At 41.0% G+C, this 19,605-nt stretch overlaps 1 protein-coding gene across 1 annotated transcript; it reads right to left on the bottom strand.

Annotated features, from left to right (window-relative positions):
- Positions 1–3,815: 3,815 nt before the first annotated feature.
- LOC106052396 (uncharacterized) lies at positions 3,816–8,706 on the bottom strand. The gene is made up of 2 exons (XM_013207763.2): positions 8,551–8,706; positions 3,816–4,745 (listed from the first exon to the last, which is right to left on the bottom strand). Exons 1-2 carry the CDS (start codon positions 8,612–8,614, stop codon positions 3,883–3,885), a joined length of 927 nt encoding a protein of 308 aa, XP_013063217.2. The 5' UTR covers positions 8,615–8,706; the 3' UTR covers positions 3,816–3,882.
- Positions 8,707–19,605: the final 10,899 nt, after the last annotated feature.

Here is a 19,605-nt window from a genome sequence, read left to right on the forward strand (position 1 = left end):
CGACCCACAGGTTGAGAACCCCTGCTTTAGGCGCTCAGTAAACACAACTCTATCCGAGTCGGGTGTCGAACCCCAAGCCAAGCAAAGTTCAAGCGCACTTAGCCTCTCGACCACGCTTCACACTGGAATTGGGATGTAAAGTACATGTGTACAGGTAATGAAATTACAGGATATAGTGGTTTGACCCATTTTGGTTACTTATCCTTAATACTAATAAATTTAAAAAAAATGATGTTTTATATGTGCAGTCCCCTTAACCATAAACTGAAATGCGCGGCATCCAATTTAAAATAAAATCTAAGAAGAATCACTCTTGCAAGTCAGTATATATAGAAAAAAATAAAGTTGTAGAATATTATGGATGTTGAAATAAACTACCCTATATACCAAGCTACTTCCTGAGAGTAACACGACACTAGTCAGCGCTACTCCTTGAAATTGAGAGTAACCCCGCACGGAAAGTTAGGCTAATAATCTGTGTGGAATACATACAACATGGCCGCTAACTTATATAACAACGTGAAGAGCCAGATCACATGACAGTGACGTAATATTTAATTTATTTAGAAACAAATTCCAGACACTCAATTGGGTGCTCCCTCAAGTGGGGGCCGGGGGTATCTTGAAATTCTCTCCCCTTGCCCCCTCCCCCCACCCATGCTACGCCACTGTAAGAAATTTCTTTGCAAGGCCAGTTTTTCTGTTATTTTAAGATCACAGGCATCTTAGTGATGAACTGTGATGGTGATGAAATACTATAATGATGAAATGTTGCAATGATGAAATGTCTCGTGTGATGAGATGCCAGGGAACCCAATTACTTGAGGCAAACAATTCACAAAGATAGATTGAAAAATTTGGCAATTATTGCTATTGCTGTTGAGCTTGATCTATGTAGGAAACAACAATGTTGATAATATACTATGTGATTTTGCTACACGCAAGCTCGTAAAGTTAATTTGATCGTGATATTGTACTTAGTAAAGAATGAATAAAATGCTAAGACGAATTTATTTTCTAATACGAAATCTTAATTTTCACTTATTATCCTTATCCCTACCTAGACTGGGCCCCGTGCAATCACCGCAATTGTTATTCCAGGCTCTGTCTGTCTTGCAATGTTGTCTGCTGTTCCTCGCTTTGCCTGCCCAATTTTACGTCGTTTGACTTTTTGTTCTATTGGTGTTTACTGAGTTGTTTCCCATAGGATGTAGGTTTTGATTAGTTGACACTATTCATATGACGTTGGCGAATGTCTCGACCACGCTTCCTAAATTGACATTTCCTGTAGTTTTATACTAATTCCATTGGATACATTGACCTCATTCTTCTCTTCTTGATATGGCATTAAATTAACGTAGCTATTGCAATATTGATAATACATTTAAGAAAACGTTCTTATTTATTTACCAATAAAGAAATGGTCATTACGTTGACTTTTTCTTCGGTCTTTTTTCTTGTCTTTTTTTTATATTCAGTACGCTTTTGCACCAATCCTAATTCACATCATTCTGCGCACTTGTTTACTTGCAATATCCAACTTTTGCTGCTGCAAAGCGGCTAAAACAACAGGGGAGACAACAGCTACGGTGGGAGAGGTCTTCGCCTCACTGATCAGCTACCGCCCGCCTCAACCTGGGCAGCCCCCAGCCAGTTAGGTGCTGATCCCTCACAGACTGTCTGCTCTAATGGGTGCTTAGAGCTTAGTTTAAAATGACAAGTAGGCTGGAAACTTGCACCAAGCAACAAAAGAAGAAAAATGAAACTGAAAATTAAAATCCCTGTCATGCGACTGGCCACATGGAATGTCAGGATAATGTGTCCTGATCTTACTGATGATCTTAGGCAGGTTGACGACGCAAGAAAGACGGCCGTCATTAACGACGAGCTAAAAAGGCTACATATTGACATTGCAGCCCTGCAAGAAACCCGACTGGCCAAAAATAGCATGCTCCAGGAGGCTGAATAAACTTTGTTTTGGAAAAGGAAAGCACAGGATGAGACTCGAATACATGGTGTGGGCTTTGCTGTCAAGAACAGTCTTCTTCCCATGATAGTCCCTCCAGTTGGTGGCTCGGAACAGCTACTAAGCAGAAGTATGATGACAGCATCTGGAAAAGTCCTTCTAATTAGTGCCAATGCCCCCACACTATGTTCGCTTCAGGAGAACAAAGACAATTTCTATGAAGACCTCAAAGAAGCGATTGCGAACATTCCTCAAAAAGAGCATATGATCCTTCTAGGTGACTTCAATGCCAGAGTAGGATAAGAACACACTACCTGGCCAGATACTGCAGATAGCCTTGGGCTTTTTGGAATCGGAAAGATGAATGAGAACGGACAAAGACTGCTTGAATTCTGCACATACCATAAGCTCTGCATTACCAACACATACTTCAGAACAAAACCACAGCACTGTATCTCATGGAGGCACCCTAGGTCTGGGCACTGTCACCAGCCTGGATATGATACTGACACGATGTGGTTATGATGAAACCGTTGTGTAATTATGGTGATACCATGATGTAATTATGATGAAGAAAAAAATGAAATATTCATAAAATACTGTAAAGGTAAAAAAAAAATCGGCTTCATATAAGCAAGAGACTTAGAGAGTGTTATGGGTTGTCTGGGTCATTACGTCTGCTTTAACAAAATATCATATGATCGATGCAGATGAGTAGATCGTATCACGTATGATTGTAAAATGAAAGTGGTATATTTTAAAGTGTGGTGAGGTTGTTTTTTTTCTTAGATCATAAATTTCATTTTTCTTTTCATACATTTATACTCAAAGATTTATATCCTGAAGAGAGGCGCGGTGGCTGAGTGATAAAGTGCCTGGCTTCCAAACCGTGACCCGGGGTTCGAATTCTGGTGAAGACTGGGATTTTTTAATTTCAGGATCTTTGGCGCCTCTGAGTCCACCCAGCTCTAATGGGTTCCTGACATTAGTTAGGGAAAAGTAAAAATCGGTTGGTCGTTGGGCTGGCCACACGACACCCTTGTTAACCTGTTAACCGTAGGCCACAGAAACAGATGACCTTTACATCATCTTCTCTATAAACCACATGGTCTGAAGGGGAACTTGGCTTAAAGCTGAAAAATATTTATTAAAATACAAAGTCCATTTTGTGTGTGAAAGAAGTCTCTGAGCTTTATTGAACATTTGACAATGAAAGTTAAGAAATGCACCTATAAGGGTGCCTCGGGCTAGTTTTCAGGAGTACCGGATTTGAACGTAAAATGAACAACAATCAGGAATAAGGTGAGACAATTAATCAAGTCTTGTTGAGAAACGGTGAAACAGTGTGTGTATATATATATATATATATATATATATATATATATATATATATATATATATATATATATATATATATATATATATATTAAAAAATAAGCACCTAATAATTTGAAGTTTCTTTCTCTATACCAGTGAGGGTGATATGGCGCCTGAGTTGATCTTTATGGGGCAAATCTCTTACGCCATCCTCCTTTAAGCCCGCAAAAAAAAATCGCATTTTCAATCGGTTGTCTACCATTCTAAATTTGTGTTAAGCTGTCGAATGGTAATGAGTTCTTAACCATCATATATATATATATATATATATATGTATATATTAAGACTTTTCTTTCAGACCCGCCAAACTTAATCTTCACCTCGATTATACATACATCAAAATGTAATCCCTTTTTTTTTTTAAATTAAAGACTTATTCAACGCCCCGTGACCATGGACGTGTGAAAGCACAGAGTGTTGTTTCTATGAATCATGAAACAAAAACAACGAAATAATAAATTGAACCAAACAATTGTTTCGCTTCTTAATTCAATTTTTTGTTATAAACCATTTGATGGACGATTTTTATTGAATAGGTTTTAAGCATTTCCAGCGAGATCAAATTCACACATAAACATCGGGGCCCCCAGCTTGCCCTTGCACGAAATGTCATTCATAGCAATGCCTGATGGGATATTCCTCAGCACCATGCAATCCTCGCCTCCCAGATTGTTAGGTTCGCCTGCGTCCCATTTGAAGAAGTCCACTTCCTTGTTGCTGTGCTGAAATACCCACTTTGATTCCTCGGCGGCGTCAGTGCCTCCTATGTAAACGCTGGCATAGTCATCGATATTTTTGTCCTTCAAGAAATTGACGATTGCTACAAACTCATCTTCGTCGTTAATCTCGACCAAGTAACCACCTTGGGACTCACAGAACTTATTCGCCTTATCGCTGCTAAGTCCTCGAATCTCAGATAGGTAGTACTGATGCCGATCGTAGTCCAGTGGGTTGACATCCATAATCAGATCTTTGAGCTCGGATACCGGAGCTTTTATCGGGGTCGGCTCTGTGGCGCAGACACTTGGTAGCGCTAGACTAGTTTCAACTGAAATGTTAACAACCTTATTTCCTTTGCTTCTGACGACAGCCCTGCACTGAAAGGTGTCGCCATTCTTCAATGTGTCCGTGTTAAACTGTACTGAGAAAGCTGAAGTGCCGTTTCTTTTAATGCTTCCCATACCTCCCAGGTCGAGAGTACTTGCGAGCCCTGTGATATCCACTTTTTGTGTCTCATCCAGTCTTGCCAGACGCGTGGCGGGTAGAGAGTATATTTCCAAGGCCATCACCTTAACAACGTCCGTCTGTGTACAGGGAAGACTAATCTCACAGTGCATAAATCCTCTTGTTGTCGTCATTTTGTTACTTGAAAAAACGCCACTTTGGAAAGTAACACATGTCTCTGAGGAAAACATAGGCGTTATATTAATATACTTAATACATTCATTAAATAGGGCTGCGGTGCTGAGTGATGAATCGCTTGGCTTCCGAACCCGGGATTATTAGGGCGCCCCTGAGTTCACCCAACTATAATGGGTACTGGCTTAAGTTGGGGAAAGTAAAGGCGGTTGGTTCGTTGTGCTGGCCACGTGACACCCTGCTTGTTAACCGTTGGCCAAAGAAACAGATGGCCTTAATATAATCTGTCCTATACATCACAAGGTCTGAAAGGGGAAACTTTACTATACTTTGCTTACACCCATCAATATACAAACATGTCTGAAAGTTTCGACTAAGTATTGTTGTGTAATAATCCCTCACTCAAATGGAGTTTGATGATGATGATGATTATGATGTAATAAATTAACTTATATTCAAATTTTAAGTACTTAAAATCTTACTATAAATTAATTACTATTACGTAATCAAAACTTAAAATTATAAAAAAAGCACACATTCATGTTTCTGTTCATGATGAGTTTCATAAAATGAAAACTCATCTATATAATTGCAAGCTTTGTCATGTAACCGGTTTACAGAATAAAGATGTAATGATAAATTTAGTTTTTAAAAATCATCCATAAACTAAATAATGTATATCTTATCTTATCTTATATAATACAGACGTTACTTCAAAAAAGAAGATGATTACGTCCTACGCGTCATGCATTCAGTCATGCATATTAACCAATGACTTAAATTCTGACAAGTCACTGGTTTTCCTGGCTAGCTCAAGCAACCCATTTCATGCTCTAATAGCACTAGGGAAGAAGGAGTAAACCAATTTGTACTAATTTGCCCTAGCAAATGGGATGAGGACTGTGCCTTTATCCTTATCTTATATACACTGTACAGCATTGTAGAATCAAATTACAAATCCAAATGTTAATGAAAGAACAACTTGGAATAACCTTTAATATAATCTATAAACGTTTCAGTATCGAATAGGTTAATTTCAGAGTTTAAATTATATCCGAATTCCAAAGTTACAACCCATTTGAAGTTTCTTTGCCTTAGTATCGATTATTTTTTGTAAGTTTTTCTTTCAGGCGAATTGGTACACTAGTTCGTTTACAATGAATTTGGATGTCAATGTAAGTAAAGTAAAGTTCCCCTTTCAGACCTTGTGGTCTTTAGGGCAGATGAAGGTCATCTGTTTCTGTGGCCTACGGTTAACGAGGGTGTCATGTGGCCAGCACAACGACCAACCGCCTTTACTTTTCCCTAACTAATGTCAGGTACCCATTAGAGCTGGGTGAACTCAGAGGCGCCCGAAGATCCCGAAATTAAAAATCCCAGTCTTCACCACGATTCGAACCCCGGTCCCCGGTTCGGAAGCCAAGCGCTTTACCGCTCAGCCACCGCGCTTCCGGATGTCAATGTGATTTATCTAAAACTCTCACCCGAATTGATTTATCCATTTAACTAAAATAAACAAAAAACAATCTTAACTTGCATCGGCATATCAAACTAAAAGGAATAAGAGCTTGGTTATATGCTCACGTCAGTGGACCACCCTAGCTCTTATCGTACACGTTGTTCTGATACCAAAGACTAAAGAGAGTATTTTCTTTCCCTAGTAAGTTGTTAGGCACGATACCTACTGGAGGCCAGTTATCAAACGAAAGCTGCTGCGACTGGAAACATTTTGGAAATACAATTCAGCAGCACGACGTTTTATGTAAAGAGGGAAGCTCTGAGAAACTTTAAGTGGGAAGCGTGGTCGAGAGGCTAAGTGCGCTTGACCTTGGCTTGTCTTGGCTACCTAGAAGGGGGCTCGAGGTTCGACACCCTACTCGGGCAGAGTTGTGTTTACTGAGCGCCTAAAGGCAGCACGGAAAACCAACTCCTAGATACCCCCTACCCCCCACTGGTCCACAAATGAGGTTGGGCCATAGCGCTCTCAGCATGCTATATAAAAGCAATAATAAATAGCCTATATCACGTTAAAATGTTTTTAAAATGTAATAAATGTTTCGGATGTTACTTCAGAGTTGAAGGTAATCTAATTCCTAGTCCAAACCTCCCGAAGGACGACGGGGGATAGCAGCGAGCAGGATATGAACCCGGGACCATCTAGACGACCAAACGACAGTCCAAAGCGCATACCGCACTGCCAGTCAGCCATCCATATATATAAGTATGTGTCAGGTGGTTGGATTAAGCTCTGAGAATATCCAACGGCAGTCTTGGTAGCGCAATAGATAACTTTAGAAAAGAAAAACTACGTTGGCGCGCAGTCTTAGCAAGAATTCTTGCTACTGTTCAGTACCTTGTTAAAAAAACAAATTAGAATCAAATTGGAGCATCTTTTTCCACCCAGTAAAATGTCAGTTATTAAAACTAACCAAAAAAAACTAAAACAAATTAATTCCATGTATCTTATTCATGGTAAGACAGTAACACAGACTAGAAGCGCAAAATACGTAGGTTAGGTGTTATAATAAATGAAAAACTGTCATGGAATCCACATATTGATGAAACTATCAAAAAAATCAAAGCATTTGGGTTTATTAAAAGAAATTTCAATAAATCGAATAAGAAAACTAAAATGTTATTTAAGCTTGGTTAGGCCAATTATAGAATATGCATCCTCTGTTTGGGACCCATCAACCCAAGAAAACATTAAGAAACTGGAACAGACTAAAAAATAGAGCAGTGAGATTCATAACAAACGAATATTCACATTTGACTAGAGTAACATCTTTAGTAAAATCACTAAATTTAGAAAGCCTTCAGGACAGAAGGCTCAAAAGTAAAGTAGCAATCATACATAAAACACTGAACCATAATCTTCAAATACAAAAACAAAATTTAATCAAATACTCTGAAAGACACAAAGATAATGGCACATTCCTCGTCCCATATGCTAGGACAAATTTGTACAAACACTCCTTCTTCCCTAGTGCTATTAGAGCGTGGAATGGGTTGCCTGAGCTAGCCAGGAAAACCTCTGACTTGGCAGAATTTAATTCATTGGTTAATATGCATGAATAAATGCATGACGCGTAGGACGTAATCATCTTCTTTTTTGAAGTAACGTCTGTATTATATAAGATAAGAAGATAAAACAACAATAACAAAAAAAAAAACACATTTCATTGGAGAACAAAGAAACGTTAGGCACCGAACAACGGTCAGTTTTTAGGCTTGAGTTAGATGTTGGACAAATTCGACCCAAGAAGAACATCTTCGACGAATTAGAATTAGGCTCACGACCAGTTCCTTGGATATAGGATTTGAAACGAGCTTATAGACCTTCATATTTGTCCGTCATCCTTGACTGCACGCTTGATGTTTGCCACAAAGAGCAGATATCTTTTTCAAAGCGTTTTGTTGGCGCATCAGATCCAGCGTTAGAGGGGACGATCCCAGTAGCGTGACATGGTATAGTACGATATATATATATAGACTACACATACGGCCCAGGGCCCTGCGCACTGCTAAGGCCGCCTTTGATTACCTAAATCTTTGAAGATTATGTATCTAAAAATTGTAAAATAAAAATTATGAGACGAAAGTGCTCTTATTTTCGAGGTTCAATAATTAGATGTAGATCTAAACATTAATTATATGTTACATGGGTTATTGTGGAAAAAAACTTCTTATAACTTCTTTACAAAACAAACACCTTAACCTTTTTGAAATTTTTCACATTTTTGTGTAGTGTTAAAAAATCTCCATGTCCAGTCTAGATATAATATATAGAGATCAGTGGTATAGATCTAGTACACTTTATAATATTCCAATGACAAGCATTTACTTACCTTGGCAAAAGATTCGCGTTATTGAGGCTAGACAAAGAATAAAAACCCATTCAAGAGTCCCCATTACCACAGAGATCAGTACGAAGTGATTGCACGAATTGTCTATTGAGTTTCTCTTGTCCACTGTGGAGTTGTCAATCAGTCAGCACAGTGGTTCTAAATCTATTCGTTTGATGTATCAACACTATCCAGGCCAGACCCATCGTTAGAGAAGGCCTGAACACTGACCTGCAACGTCACAACATGTATGCAGTTTAGACCAATAGCTCCTTGCCACGTCACAGGTCTGTACGGAGTGGCAACGAGCTATTGGTCTAAACTGCCCAAAGGTTGTGACGTCGCAGGTAAGGGTTGAGGATCTCGATCCAGATCACATGGCCGGATTTACGGAGGTGCTGACAATAAATCCGCCCAGGACCTCAAAGTGGGCCCTTCATAAACTAAAATTAAACTAAACTTTAAAATATGTACATTGAAACAAAAGAGATTGAATGTAAAAGAATGCGAATCAAACGTATCACTATATAGGCCTCATTTAGTCGTAGAACGACTATGGTTCATCTCGAACACTTTTTCACAAGGCTGTGGAGCCCTGATTTGGAGAGACACTCCCGTCCACAAATATCGCAGGTCAATGTAGCTTTCGCTCTGGTGGTGGAGGTAGGGACTCCTCTAAACGTATCACTAACCTATAGCATTAATTATGTGCCTTTTCATCAAGTCTTCAAAATGTCATACCCAGTGCTCCACTTACTAAATACTAATATATACTAAATACTAATATATACTAAATACTAAATATACTAGGCTATATTATACATTCGAACAGAAGAAATAACAAGCGAAATATAAACATAACTTTTACAAAAATATCTAAGGAGATGAACTCCACATTTACAACTATATCTTTCAATGATGTAGAATACTAGTAATAATTAACTAACTTTTTTTCGTCACGTTTCGTGTTTTGGTAGGTACAAGAAATACTTCTGTAACGTTTAAGACGAGAATGGGCATGGGAGAAATAACGTAGGCCTACTCACAGTTTGTACTCGACAGACTGACAGAGTGTGATAACATAAGCTTTGTTATGACGAAACAGTGACAAAACAAGCAAAACAAAAAGAAAAAAAAATCCTTTTTAAAAAAAAACATATCTACAGAGGAAAGAACTATATCTTATTTCCCTTATTTGATGTCAAAGAAAATAATTAATTACCAATAATTAATTGACAAATTTTTTTTTATTGATTCACGTTTTGTTAGCTACACCAATTAATTGTTTGAAGTATCAACTTGATCGGAGAAAGCGTTAGTGAGGAATTGCGTTGGGACTAAACCCAACAAATTTAGCCATTTGTGTGAATACTGAAGGATAAGTTTCTCTTGTTGGTATAAAACAAAATAATTAATTACCAGTAATTAATTGATTCATTGGTTACTTTAAAAAAAAAAATCATTTCTTGGCTATGCCAGTGAATAATTGTGTAAAGTTTCAACTTGATCCGAGAACGGGTGTGGGAGAAATAACGTGTACACACTTTTTACCCGAGAGACGGACAGACAGACAGACTGACTTAGTTGATATAAGTTTTGTACAAATGATAAAAAGTAAAGGTAAGTCTACAAGGAAGAGACAGAATAAATGCGAAAAGAAAATGGAAATTCGCTGAAGACTGCAAGATCCAAGTCTCCAACCACTTCAAACCTACTTTAAAGTAGGTCAACATAGCGTCTTTAGAAAAATTAATGTTGCGCTCAAAAAATTACAGATATTCCATCGAATGATGATAGCATCACCATTGTATTTGTAAGTACCTTTTTTTTAAGGAGAAAGACACTAAGTACCATCAATGAGAAAATGCTTTTAACGAAAACAAAACTAAAACTCTCTAGTCTATATAAATGTACACTCGAATTAATCAATTAGAAACTGTCAGGTGTTTAGCAAACTGTTGCCCCACCTCCTTAGTTCAATATGTACATCAGTGAATCTTTAACTTTGACGAGTGACTCTCCCTTAGACCAAAACATTAACGTTCATTTCTCTCTAGAATGTCTACTGATGATAATGATGGTAATGATGATGATCATGACTATGGCGATGATGGTGATGAACATAATGATGAGATGACTATGGGGATGATGGTGATGGAGACGATGATGATGGTAATGATGATGATGATTGTAATGATGACGATGGTGATGAAGAGGAAAATGATGGTAATGATGATGTGGAGGAGGAGGGTGATGATGATGATGAAGAAGAAGATCATGAAGGGGGTGATGGTAATAACAATGACGATGATGTTGATGATGACAATGATGATAATGATGATGATGGGGAGGAGGATGATGATGACGATGATGATGATGATGAAGATGAGGAGGGGGAGGATGATGATGATGATGATGAAGATGAGGAGGGGGAGGTGGAGGATGACGATGATGATGATGAAGATGAGGACGGGGAGGAGGAGAAGGATGACGAAGATGATTATGATGATTATGATGATGATGATGATGATGATGATGAAGATGATGATAAGGGGGAGAAGGAGGAGGAGGAGGACGATGAGGATGATGATGAAGATGATAATGATGATGATGATGATGATGAAGATAAACCTTGCATTGGGACCTACAAAAAAATACATTGAAAAATATTTCAAATGTAGTCTATTACTTCTTAATGTAAAAAATAAGATGTAATTAATCTGAGAATTAGTCATTACTATGTAAATTTAACAATAGACTTGACATTTACGATATACGAAGTGGACAAAATAAATCTCTTTAAACAAGTTTTTTTTTTTGTGTTTGTTCAAATGTTTAAACTAATCCCATTGTAATCAGATATTTGAGTGAATCTGTTGAAATAGTTCTGAACCGTTCATCTCAAACTCAATATTCCACTGTTAAAAAATCAGACGTACTGAGAAGCTACCTATGCGTAATCCTATTACTTTAGCATGAGACACACCAAAACACGGGGCCGGCTTTACAATCTGAAGGGCTCACTTTTTAATGGATGCTTGCGAGGCCCCTCTTCTAATATTTAAAAAAATATTACAACTATTACTATAAATTAGATCATTATATCAACATTTATTATGCAACTAGCATAGGAAGCCACTCAAATGCTTTAGGTGCCATCGAGCTAATTAAAACTACGTCAGGACTACGCTACATGTTAACCCTTTAAAATAGTATGCAATTAACATGTTAACCCTTTAAAATAGTATGCAATTAACATGTTAACCCTTTAAAATAGTATGCAATTAACATGTTAACCCTTTAAAATATTATGCAACTAACATAGGAAGCCACTCAAATGCTTTAGGCGCCATCGTGCTAATTAAAATTACGTCAGGAGTACGCTACACGTTAACCCTTTGAGTCCTACATCTTTAAAAGCCAGTGGCATGAGCCATGACCGATAAAGATATGCTAAATGCAAATTGCGGGGTCCCTGCATAGCAATTGGTAAAGTTGACCTAAGGCTGGCCCTGCCTACCTACTACATTTATACATTAATTATGTGCATGAGTGCCCGCACTTGCACCCCCCCCCTGGATTCTCAGCAGTCCAATTTTTTTTTCACCACCAGATCAATTAAAATCTAAGTAGCATCTGAAAAAGTAGTGCTTCCACTGGTGACTGGAGTACAGTAGTAGTAGACTAGCCTAGGCTTATCAGGAATTGATAGCTGCAATGACCTCTCCAAATTCTGAGTAACCAAATTTTAACCAGTTTTTTTTTTTACACCTTCTAATCAATGAACTTCTGCTAGGAAGCAACTTAATTAACATGTAGTGCTTCCGGCTTCCATGAAAAAAAAAGTTAATAAGGGTAAGCTTGTGACGATACGAAACTTGCATGCAAAAGTTCATTTGAGTTTTTCCCAGCAAACCGTGAGAAACTTTAATTTTTAACTTAAACAATTATTTTCTTGTCCACCCATAACTAATTTCTTGTAGGATTTATCCCCCCTCGCACGTTTCTCACGGGACGAATCTCGACGTAAAACATTAACTAGCTTCTCTAGGGCTAACTTTTAATTTTGACCGCTGGACAGGTGACCCACACACACAATATTCGCTTCACCTGCGCTACGCGCTGCGGACTAATAACTTTTCACACCTATTTCTCCCCCCCTCCCCCCCCCCCCCCCGCAGAATACGCATCGCTCTAAGAATAGCGTTGCAATCGGGCTGGACAGATACATATTCGCTTAAGACTTTACTCCCACGGTAGGCAACGAATATTGACCATAAATCTGACCTGACGCCTGACATCTCCGGTACATCGATACATGTGAGAAAATCAGTTAGCTTTCTTCCCCACCCGGTAAACGAAAAGTCCCATCTATATATATATAGAGAGACCCAAACATTCTAAGTTAGGCCCGCTAGGATTCATACAGTCTCCTCTGTTAGGAAGTTTAGTTGTGAGGTTTCATTAGGGACAAACGGCCTGGTTGCTACCCCTGATTGCTACCCCTGATTGCTACCCCTGATTGCTACCCCTGATTGCTACCCCTGGTTACTACACACGATTGCTACAACTACCAGATCTCCATAGAAAGCTGAAACCGAGGCAGACCACACCAGATACACCCCCCCCCAATTACATACCTGTTAGCAAGAAGGCATTGCCTACTGTCCTTGGCCCTAACATATTGCCCAGTGTCCACAGTGCCCTATACTGCCCAGTATCATCTGCCCAGTACCCGGCCCAAACTGTCCACTGCCCAATAGTTATTGCCTAATGCCGACAGACTAGAGCAACCTTCGCAGCAGAAGATAAACTGGTGTTGCGTTAGCACGGCTCTCTACGAGTTAGAGATCACAGCTGGGAGATCGTCCCACTACAACTTAGTCTGCAGCACCAACCATCTCTATTGCTAAACAGGCAGCGGCCTCACCCTAGAGCCAGTTTGCCTAAAGCAAAGAGAACATCTCGAGCCGACGTCCTAAGACAGAGCCGGATGACTCATCCTTCTGAGTGCCAGTCCTACGACCGCCAGAAGACGACCCACGGGCTAGCAGATAAGAAAATAAGTAGCAGACATAGGAACATTCTTCTCCTCCAATCACTCAATAATTAGCAATCCATGATGAGCAGTTATTTTAGATATTAGCACCTTTACTTCTTTTATTTTCTTAATTATAATTTTATTTGATCACTTTCCTTTGTAAACTTTCATTCATTAAATTATTCTTATTTATGAACTTATAATATTGGTCTGTTCTTACTGCTAGTTGCGGTGTGCCTGTACAAAATCTTATATGTGAGCGGGATAAAATTAATAAAATTTCCCCTAGACATAAAGAAACAAGCCAAATAATAACTAATTAACATCTCGTCACATATAAATGGGGGCCCGTCCGGGGATCTGAAACTAGAATCCTTTATTAGACAGGCACAGGCATACAGCAGTAGAACTTTCCTATATCTAATATACTTTCATTATCTTAAAGTAACGGATTGCAAACGGAGTGATGAGTGTTGCTAGAGTCTTTATTTTATATCTATTTTACTTTAGATGTTATCACGTATTAACTTAGTATAATATTATTATTTGTGGTTATTTTAAGTTGCATCACTGTACTTAATATTGTATTATTATCACGGGCAACGTGGTTGTTTCATACGGGCTTCATAGAACGCTCTTACTTCAGTAATATCCCTCCTTTTAGTCTTATTAGTTTCCCATTTTATTTCTCTCATACATAAATAATGGCCAGCAATACAAGATCCAAGACTGACTCTGACAGAAAACTCAAAATACAAGAGTTGACAGAGACGGCGGCATTGTTAGAATTAGAAGGGAAAGATCGCTCTGACTACATCCGACAAAAGTTGGATGAGTGGGAATTAGAGGAGAGGGTAGCCCGGGAACGGGAATTTGAGTTAGCAAGAGATAAAGAAAAACATGAGCACGAGTTAGCCATGGAGCGGGAGAGACAGGCAACTGAGAGAGCTAGAATAGCTCAAGAGAATGAGACGGCTCGCACAGTCGCTGATTCTCAGCCTGCTAGCCCAGCTTCCAGCCAAGGGTCCTCAAATAACTCACCCAACATCCCCTTCGAGCCCTTCGATGAGAAGAGCGAAAGTGTTGAAGTTTATTTAACACGATTTGAAGAGGTGGCACGCTATTATAGCTTGCCCAAGGATAGGTGGTGTTTTAGACTAGCTCAATGCCTTAGAGGCAAAGCTTATGAGGCTTACACAAAGCTCCCCTCATACCAACGGGAGGACTTTGAAGCACTATTGGTTCAATTTGAGCTAACCTCTGATTCATACCATAAGAAGTTTCGAGGGTCCCGCCTTGAGCGCAAAGAAACGTATGTCAATCTTTGCGACAGGCTGGACAAATACCTCGGAAAATGGCTAGCCCTAAGCAAAATGCCCGAAACGTTTGAAGGTCTTAGAAACCTTATTCTGGCTGAGCAGCTTCGAGACTGCCTAACGCAGGAAACTCGAATATATGTCAATGAGCAACAGGTGATTGACCCTTCTGACATTGCAATTGCTGCAGACCGATATTTAGCTGCCAGACGTGACACTAAGACAAAGACGGAAGACTCAAAGCCCCAAGCAAGCACAAATAAAGCTAACTCCCACCAAGGGAAAAACAATCCACCCAACCACAAAAACAACCAGGCCGTTCATCCTCGCCCCAATACCCCGAACCCTGCTAATTATAGATCTTCTCACCCGCCCCCTAAACAATGGTGTAATTTCCATAAAATTAACTCGCACGACACTAAAGACTGTCGGAGCAGAGGTAAGCCCACCCATACTCTAAATAGTATACGCAATCCTGCACCGAGTGATGCTGAAGCCCTCGTCTTGGCCGCAGTTAGCGCTCAGTCAGGTGAGTCTCCTCATCCCCCAAGTGTCGAAAAGGCGCTGGTCAACGGGAGAGCTGTGACTTGTCTCAACGACACAGGTTGCTTGGTGGAAGCTGTAGTTCGGGAGTCATTGGTAAGCCCGAGTGACTACATCGAGGAGACTACCCAAATCCAAACAGTTGATTTGGAGAGTCCGCCCAAGACTCTACCTATGGCTCTCATAAATGTAGAGTCAAAATATGTCCGCGGTCGCATCAAAGCGATTGTGATGAAATCCCCAGCCTATGATCTCATATTAGGCTGCCGATACGTGTTTCTAGGAACACCACCATACCCCAGCGTCTCTGCACCTGTTCTCACCAGATCACAGGTACAAGTGGAAGAATCTGACTCCCTCAAAGTCAATACCATTCCCACTGAGATTAGGGAAGCTCAGAAGCAAGACCCCTCGCTTCAAAAATATCTTAGGTTCGCCCAAGAAGGTGAACCCGCCCTTGGCAAGGTACAATTCTTCTTTAAAACAGGGCTACTATATCGACGAGGTAAAGAACCAGATGCCTGCAACCAGCTGGTTGTGCCCAAACCGTACAGGGAGCAGGTTATGCAAACAGGTCATGCCTCCTCTTTAAGTGCCCATCAAGGTCAGAGCTCGACCCTCAACAGGATCCGATTCCATTACTTCTGGCCTGGCATGACCGAAAACATCAAACGATATGTCGCCTCATGTCCACAGTGCCAAAAGTTGTCACCAAAGAATCGCATTCCGCCCGTTCCTCTGGGAAAAACCCCTTTGATCGAAACTCCGTTTAAACGAGTATCTGTGGACATACTTGGTCCCCTACCCCGCACGAAGAAAAGAAACGCCTACATTCTTTGTGTCATATGTCAAGCATCAAGATGGCCAGAGGCCGCCCCTTTGTCAAGCATAGACTCTAAACATGTGGCTGAAGCTCTGTTCAATATGTTCACTCGGATAGGCTTTCCCGAAGAGATATTAACAGACAATGGTTCTCAGTTCACAGGGAAGTTAATGAAGGAGGTGTATGCTCTCTTTAATGCAAAACATCTCCGGTCTTCGGTATACCACCCCCAAGCAAATGGTCTTGTAGAACGGTTCAATCACACTTTGGTAACGATGCTTAAACGCCTCATCGATGATAAACCAGAAGAGTGGGACAATTACCTACCTGCTGCTTTATTCGCATACCGAGAGGTACCTCACGCCAGTCTAGGGTATTCGCCATACCAGATCATCTTTGGATCTCATCCCCGTGGCCCACTAGAAATCCTAAAACAAACTTGGACCAAAGATCAACTCAACGATGAAGTCAAAACGGTGTCCAAATATGTGAAGGACCTCCAAGAAAGGCTACAAGACATACGGTCCCTGGCTAGAAGCAACCTCATCAAGGCACGTAAGAGACAAGAGAAATACTACAACAGGAGGGCTAAAGAACGGTCACTCAACGTCGGAGATAAGGTTCTCTTGTTACTGCCCAAGAACACAAACAAGTTACAGATTTGTTGGCAAGGCCCATTCGAGGTGCTGAAAAAGGTATCACCCACTAACTACGTCATTAAAGTCGGTCGCAAGGAGAAGTCTTATCACGTGAACCTCCTCAAGCACTACTTAGAGAGGCCTTCACAAGCGGACCCTCCCCGAGACTTGATGGCTATAGCGGTGGCAGAGGATGTGAAAGAACCCAAAGACCTAGTGGAGTACCCCCTCCATGCAGTGGAGACACACGAGAACGTCACCATTAGTCCACAGCTAGACGCCGAGCAAACGGCCGAGGTCAAATCTATACTGGGGGAGTTCCATGACGTCTTGTCGGATAAGCCTGGCAGAACATCGCTTGAGCGGTTTTCGATGAAGCTGTTAAGTGCTGAGCCCATAAAAGTAAAGGCCTACCCTTTACCTCACGCAAAAGCTGAGGTCATCAAACAAGAGGTGGAAGAGCTTCTAAAAGCTGGAATTATAGCGCCTTCGGTCTCTCCATACAACGCTCCAGTGGTGCTAGTTCGGAAGCCAGATGGAGGCCATCGCATGTGCATTGATTTTCGACGCCTCAATGCAGTGGCTGAATTCCAAGCGGAGCCTCTTCCAGACCCAGCCACAATTTTTGCCAACTTAAGTCACGCTAGGTATTTTAGCAAATTTGACTTAAGCCGAGGGTACTATCAAATAGAAGTTGAGCCAGAATGCAGACCTTTGTTAGCTTTTAGCACCCCACAAGGGCACTATGAATTTCAAACGGTCCCCTTTGGTCTGAATAACTCGTCTAGCGTGTTCACGCGCATGATGAGAAAGCTATTAGCTCCCATCGAAAGTCCAGGCATCCAAAATTTCATAGATGATATTCTGATCGCCACGGAGACCTGGTCCGAACACATAGCTCTCATCTCCTCCCTCTTGCTAAGGCTCCGCGAGACGGGTCTAACTGCTCGGCCCTCCAAATGTCTCATCGGTTTCACAAGACTCAAGTTCTTAGGCCATGTCATTCAAGAAAACCAGCTCATGCCAGACGAAGAAAAGGTTGCTCAATTACTCGAGGCTCCCAGGCCGATCACAAAAACCGGAGTGAGATCATTCCTCGGTATGTGTGGTTACTATCAAAAATTCATCCCACACTTCAACTCTATCGCTGCCCCACTGTCAGATCTAGCAAAAAAGGATCGACCAGACAAGGTGACATGGAATGAGGAATGTGAACTCGCATTCCAACGACTCAAGGAATGCCTTACTTCATCACCAGTGCTCAAGCTACCTGACCTATCCCGCACTTTCGTGTTGAGGACAGACGCCAGTGGCTCTGGCCTGGGCGCAGTTCTGATGCAAACTGCCGAAGGATCCGGTGACACACTTTTTCCAGTAGCTTATGCAAGCCGTAAGCTGAACCAGGCAGAATCCAACTACGCCACAATAGAGCTAGAATGCCTGGCACTGGTGTGGGCGATAGAGAAATTCCAGGCATTCTTATATGGAAAGCACTTCACTCTGCAAACTGACCATAAGCCGTTATCTTACTTATCCTCCAGCAAGCACCTAAATGCCAGACTTATGAGATGGTCTTTGCTATTGCAACCATACTCCTTCCAGGTTGAACATGTTCCTGGAAATGAAAATGCAGCGCCTGATTTCCTCAGTCGGCACTGCGTTCTTGAGCCCACAGGCCTCAATGGGTACCACCCCTCAGTAAATTTAAACAATTAGATTAGGCAACAACAAAGCTCAAATGAAACTTGTATGCAAGCAGTATTAGTATTCTGCGAATACTTTTTAAGTGGGTGGGTATGTGACGATACGAAACTTGCATGCAAAAGTTCATTTGAGTTTTTCCCAGCAAACCGTGAGAAACTTTAATTTTTAACTTAAACAATTATTTTCTTGTCCACCCATAACTAATTTCTTGTAGGATTTATCCCCCCTCGCACGTTTCTCACGGGACGAATCTCGACGTAAAACATTAACTAGCTTCTCTAGGGCTAACTTTTAATTTTGACCGCTGGACAGGTGACCCACACACACAATATTCGCTTCACCTGCGCTACGCGCTGCGGACTAATAACTTTTCACACCTATTTCTCCCCCCCTCCCCCTCCCCCCCGCAGAATACGCATCGCTCTAAGAATAGCGTTGCAATCGGGCTGGACAGATACATATTCGCTTAAGACTTTACTCCCACGGTAGGCAACGAATATTGACCATAAATCTGACCTGACGCCTGACATCTCCGGTACATCGATACATGTGAGAAAATCAGTTAGCTTTCTTCCCCACCCGGTAAACGAAAAGTCCCATCTATATATATATAGAGAGACCCAAACATTCTAAGTTAGGCCCGCTAGGATTCATACAGTCTCCTCTGTTAGGAAGTTTAGTTGTGAGGTTTCATTAGGGACAAACGGCCTGGTTGCTACCCCTGATTGCTACCCCTGATTGCTACCCCTGATTGCTACCCCTGATTGCTACCCCTGGTTACTACACACGATTGCTACAACTACCAGATCTCCATAGAAAGCTGAAACCGAGGCAGACCACACCAGATACACCCCCCCCCAATTACATACCTGTTAGCAAGAAGGCATTGCCTACTGTCCTTGGCCCTAACATATTGCCCAGTGTCCACAGTGCCCTATACTGCCCAGTATCATCTGCCCAGTACCCGGCCCAAACTGTCCACTGCCCAATAGT

Source organism: Biomphalaria glabrata, chromosome 11 (genome assembly GCF_947242115.1).
Source record: "Biomphalaria glabrata chromosome 11, xgBioGlab47.1, whole genome shotgun sequence".
NCBI lineage: Eukaryota > Metazoa > Mollusca > Gastropoda > Planorbidae > Biomphalaria > Biomphalaria glabrata.

Bases quoted from the DNA above. Each gene is read 5' to 3' on its own strand.
- LOC106052396 (XM_013207763.2), bottom strand. From the start codon at position 8,614: ATGGGGACTCTTGAATGGGTTTTTATTCTTTGTCTAGCCTCAATAACG. The intron at 4,746-8,550 runs GTAAGTAAATGC...TGTTTTCCTCAG, and splicing joins AACGCGAATCTTTTGCCAAG to AGACATGTGTTACTTTCCAA.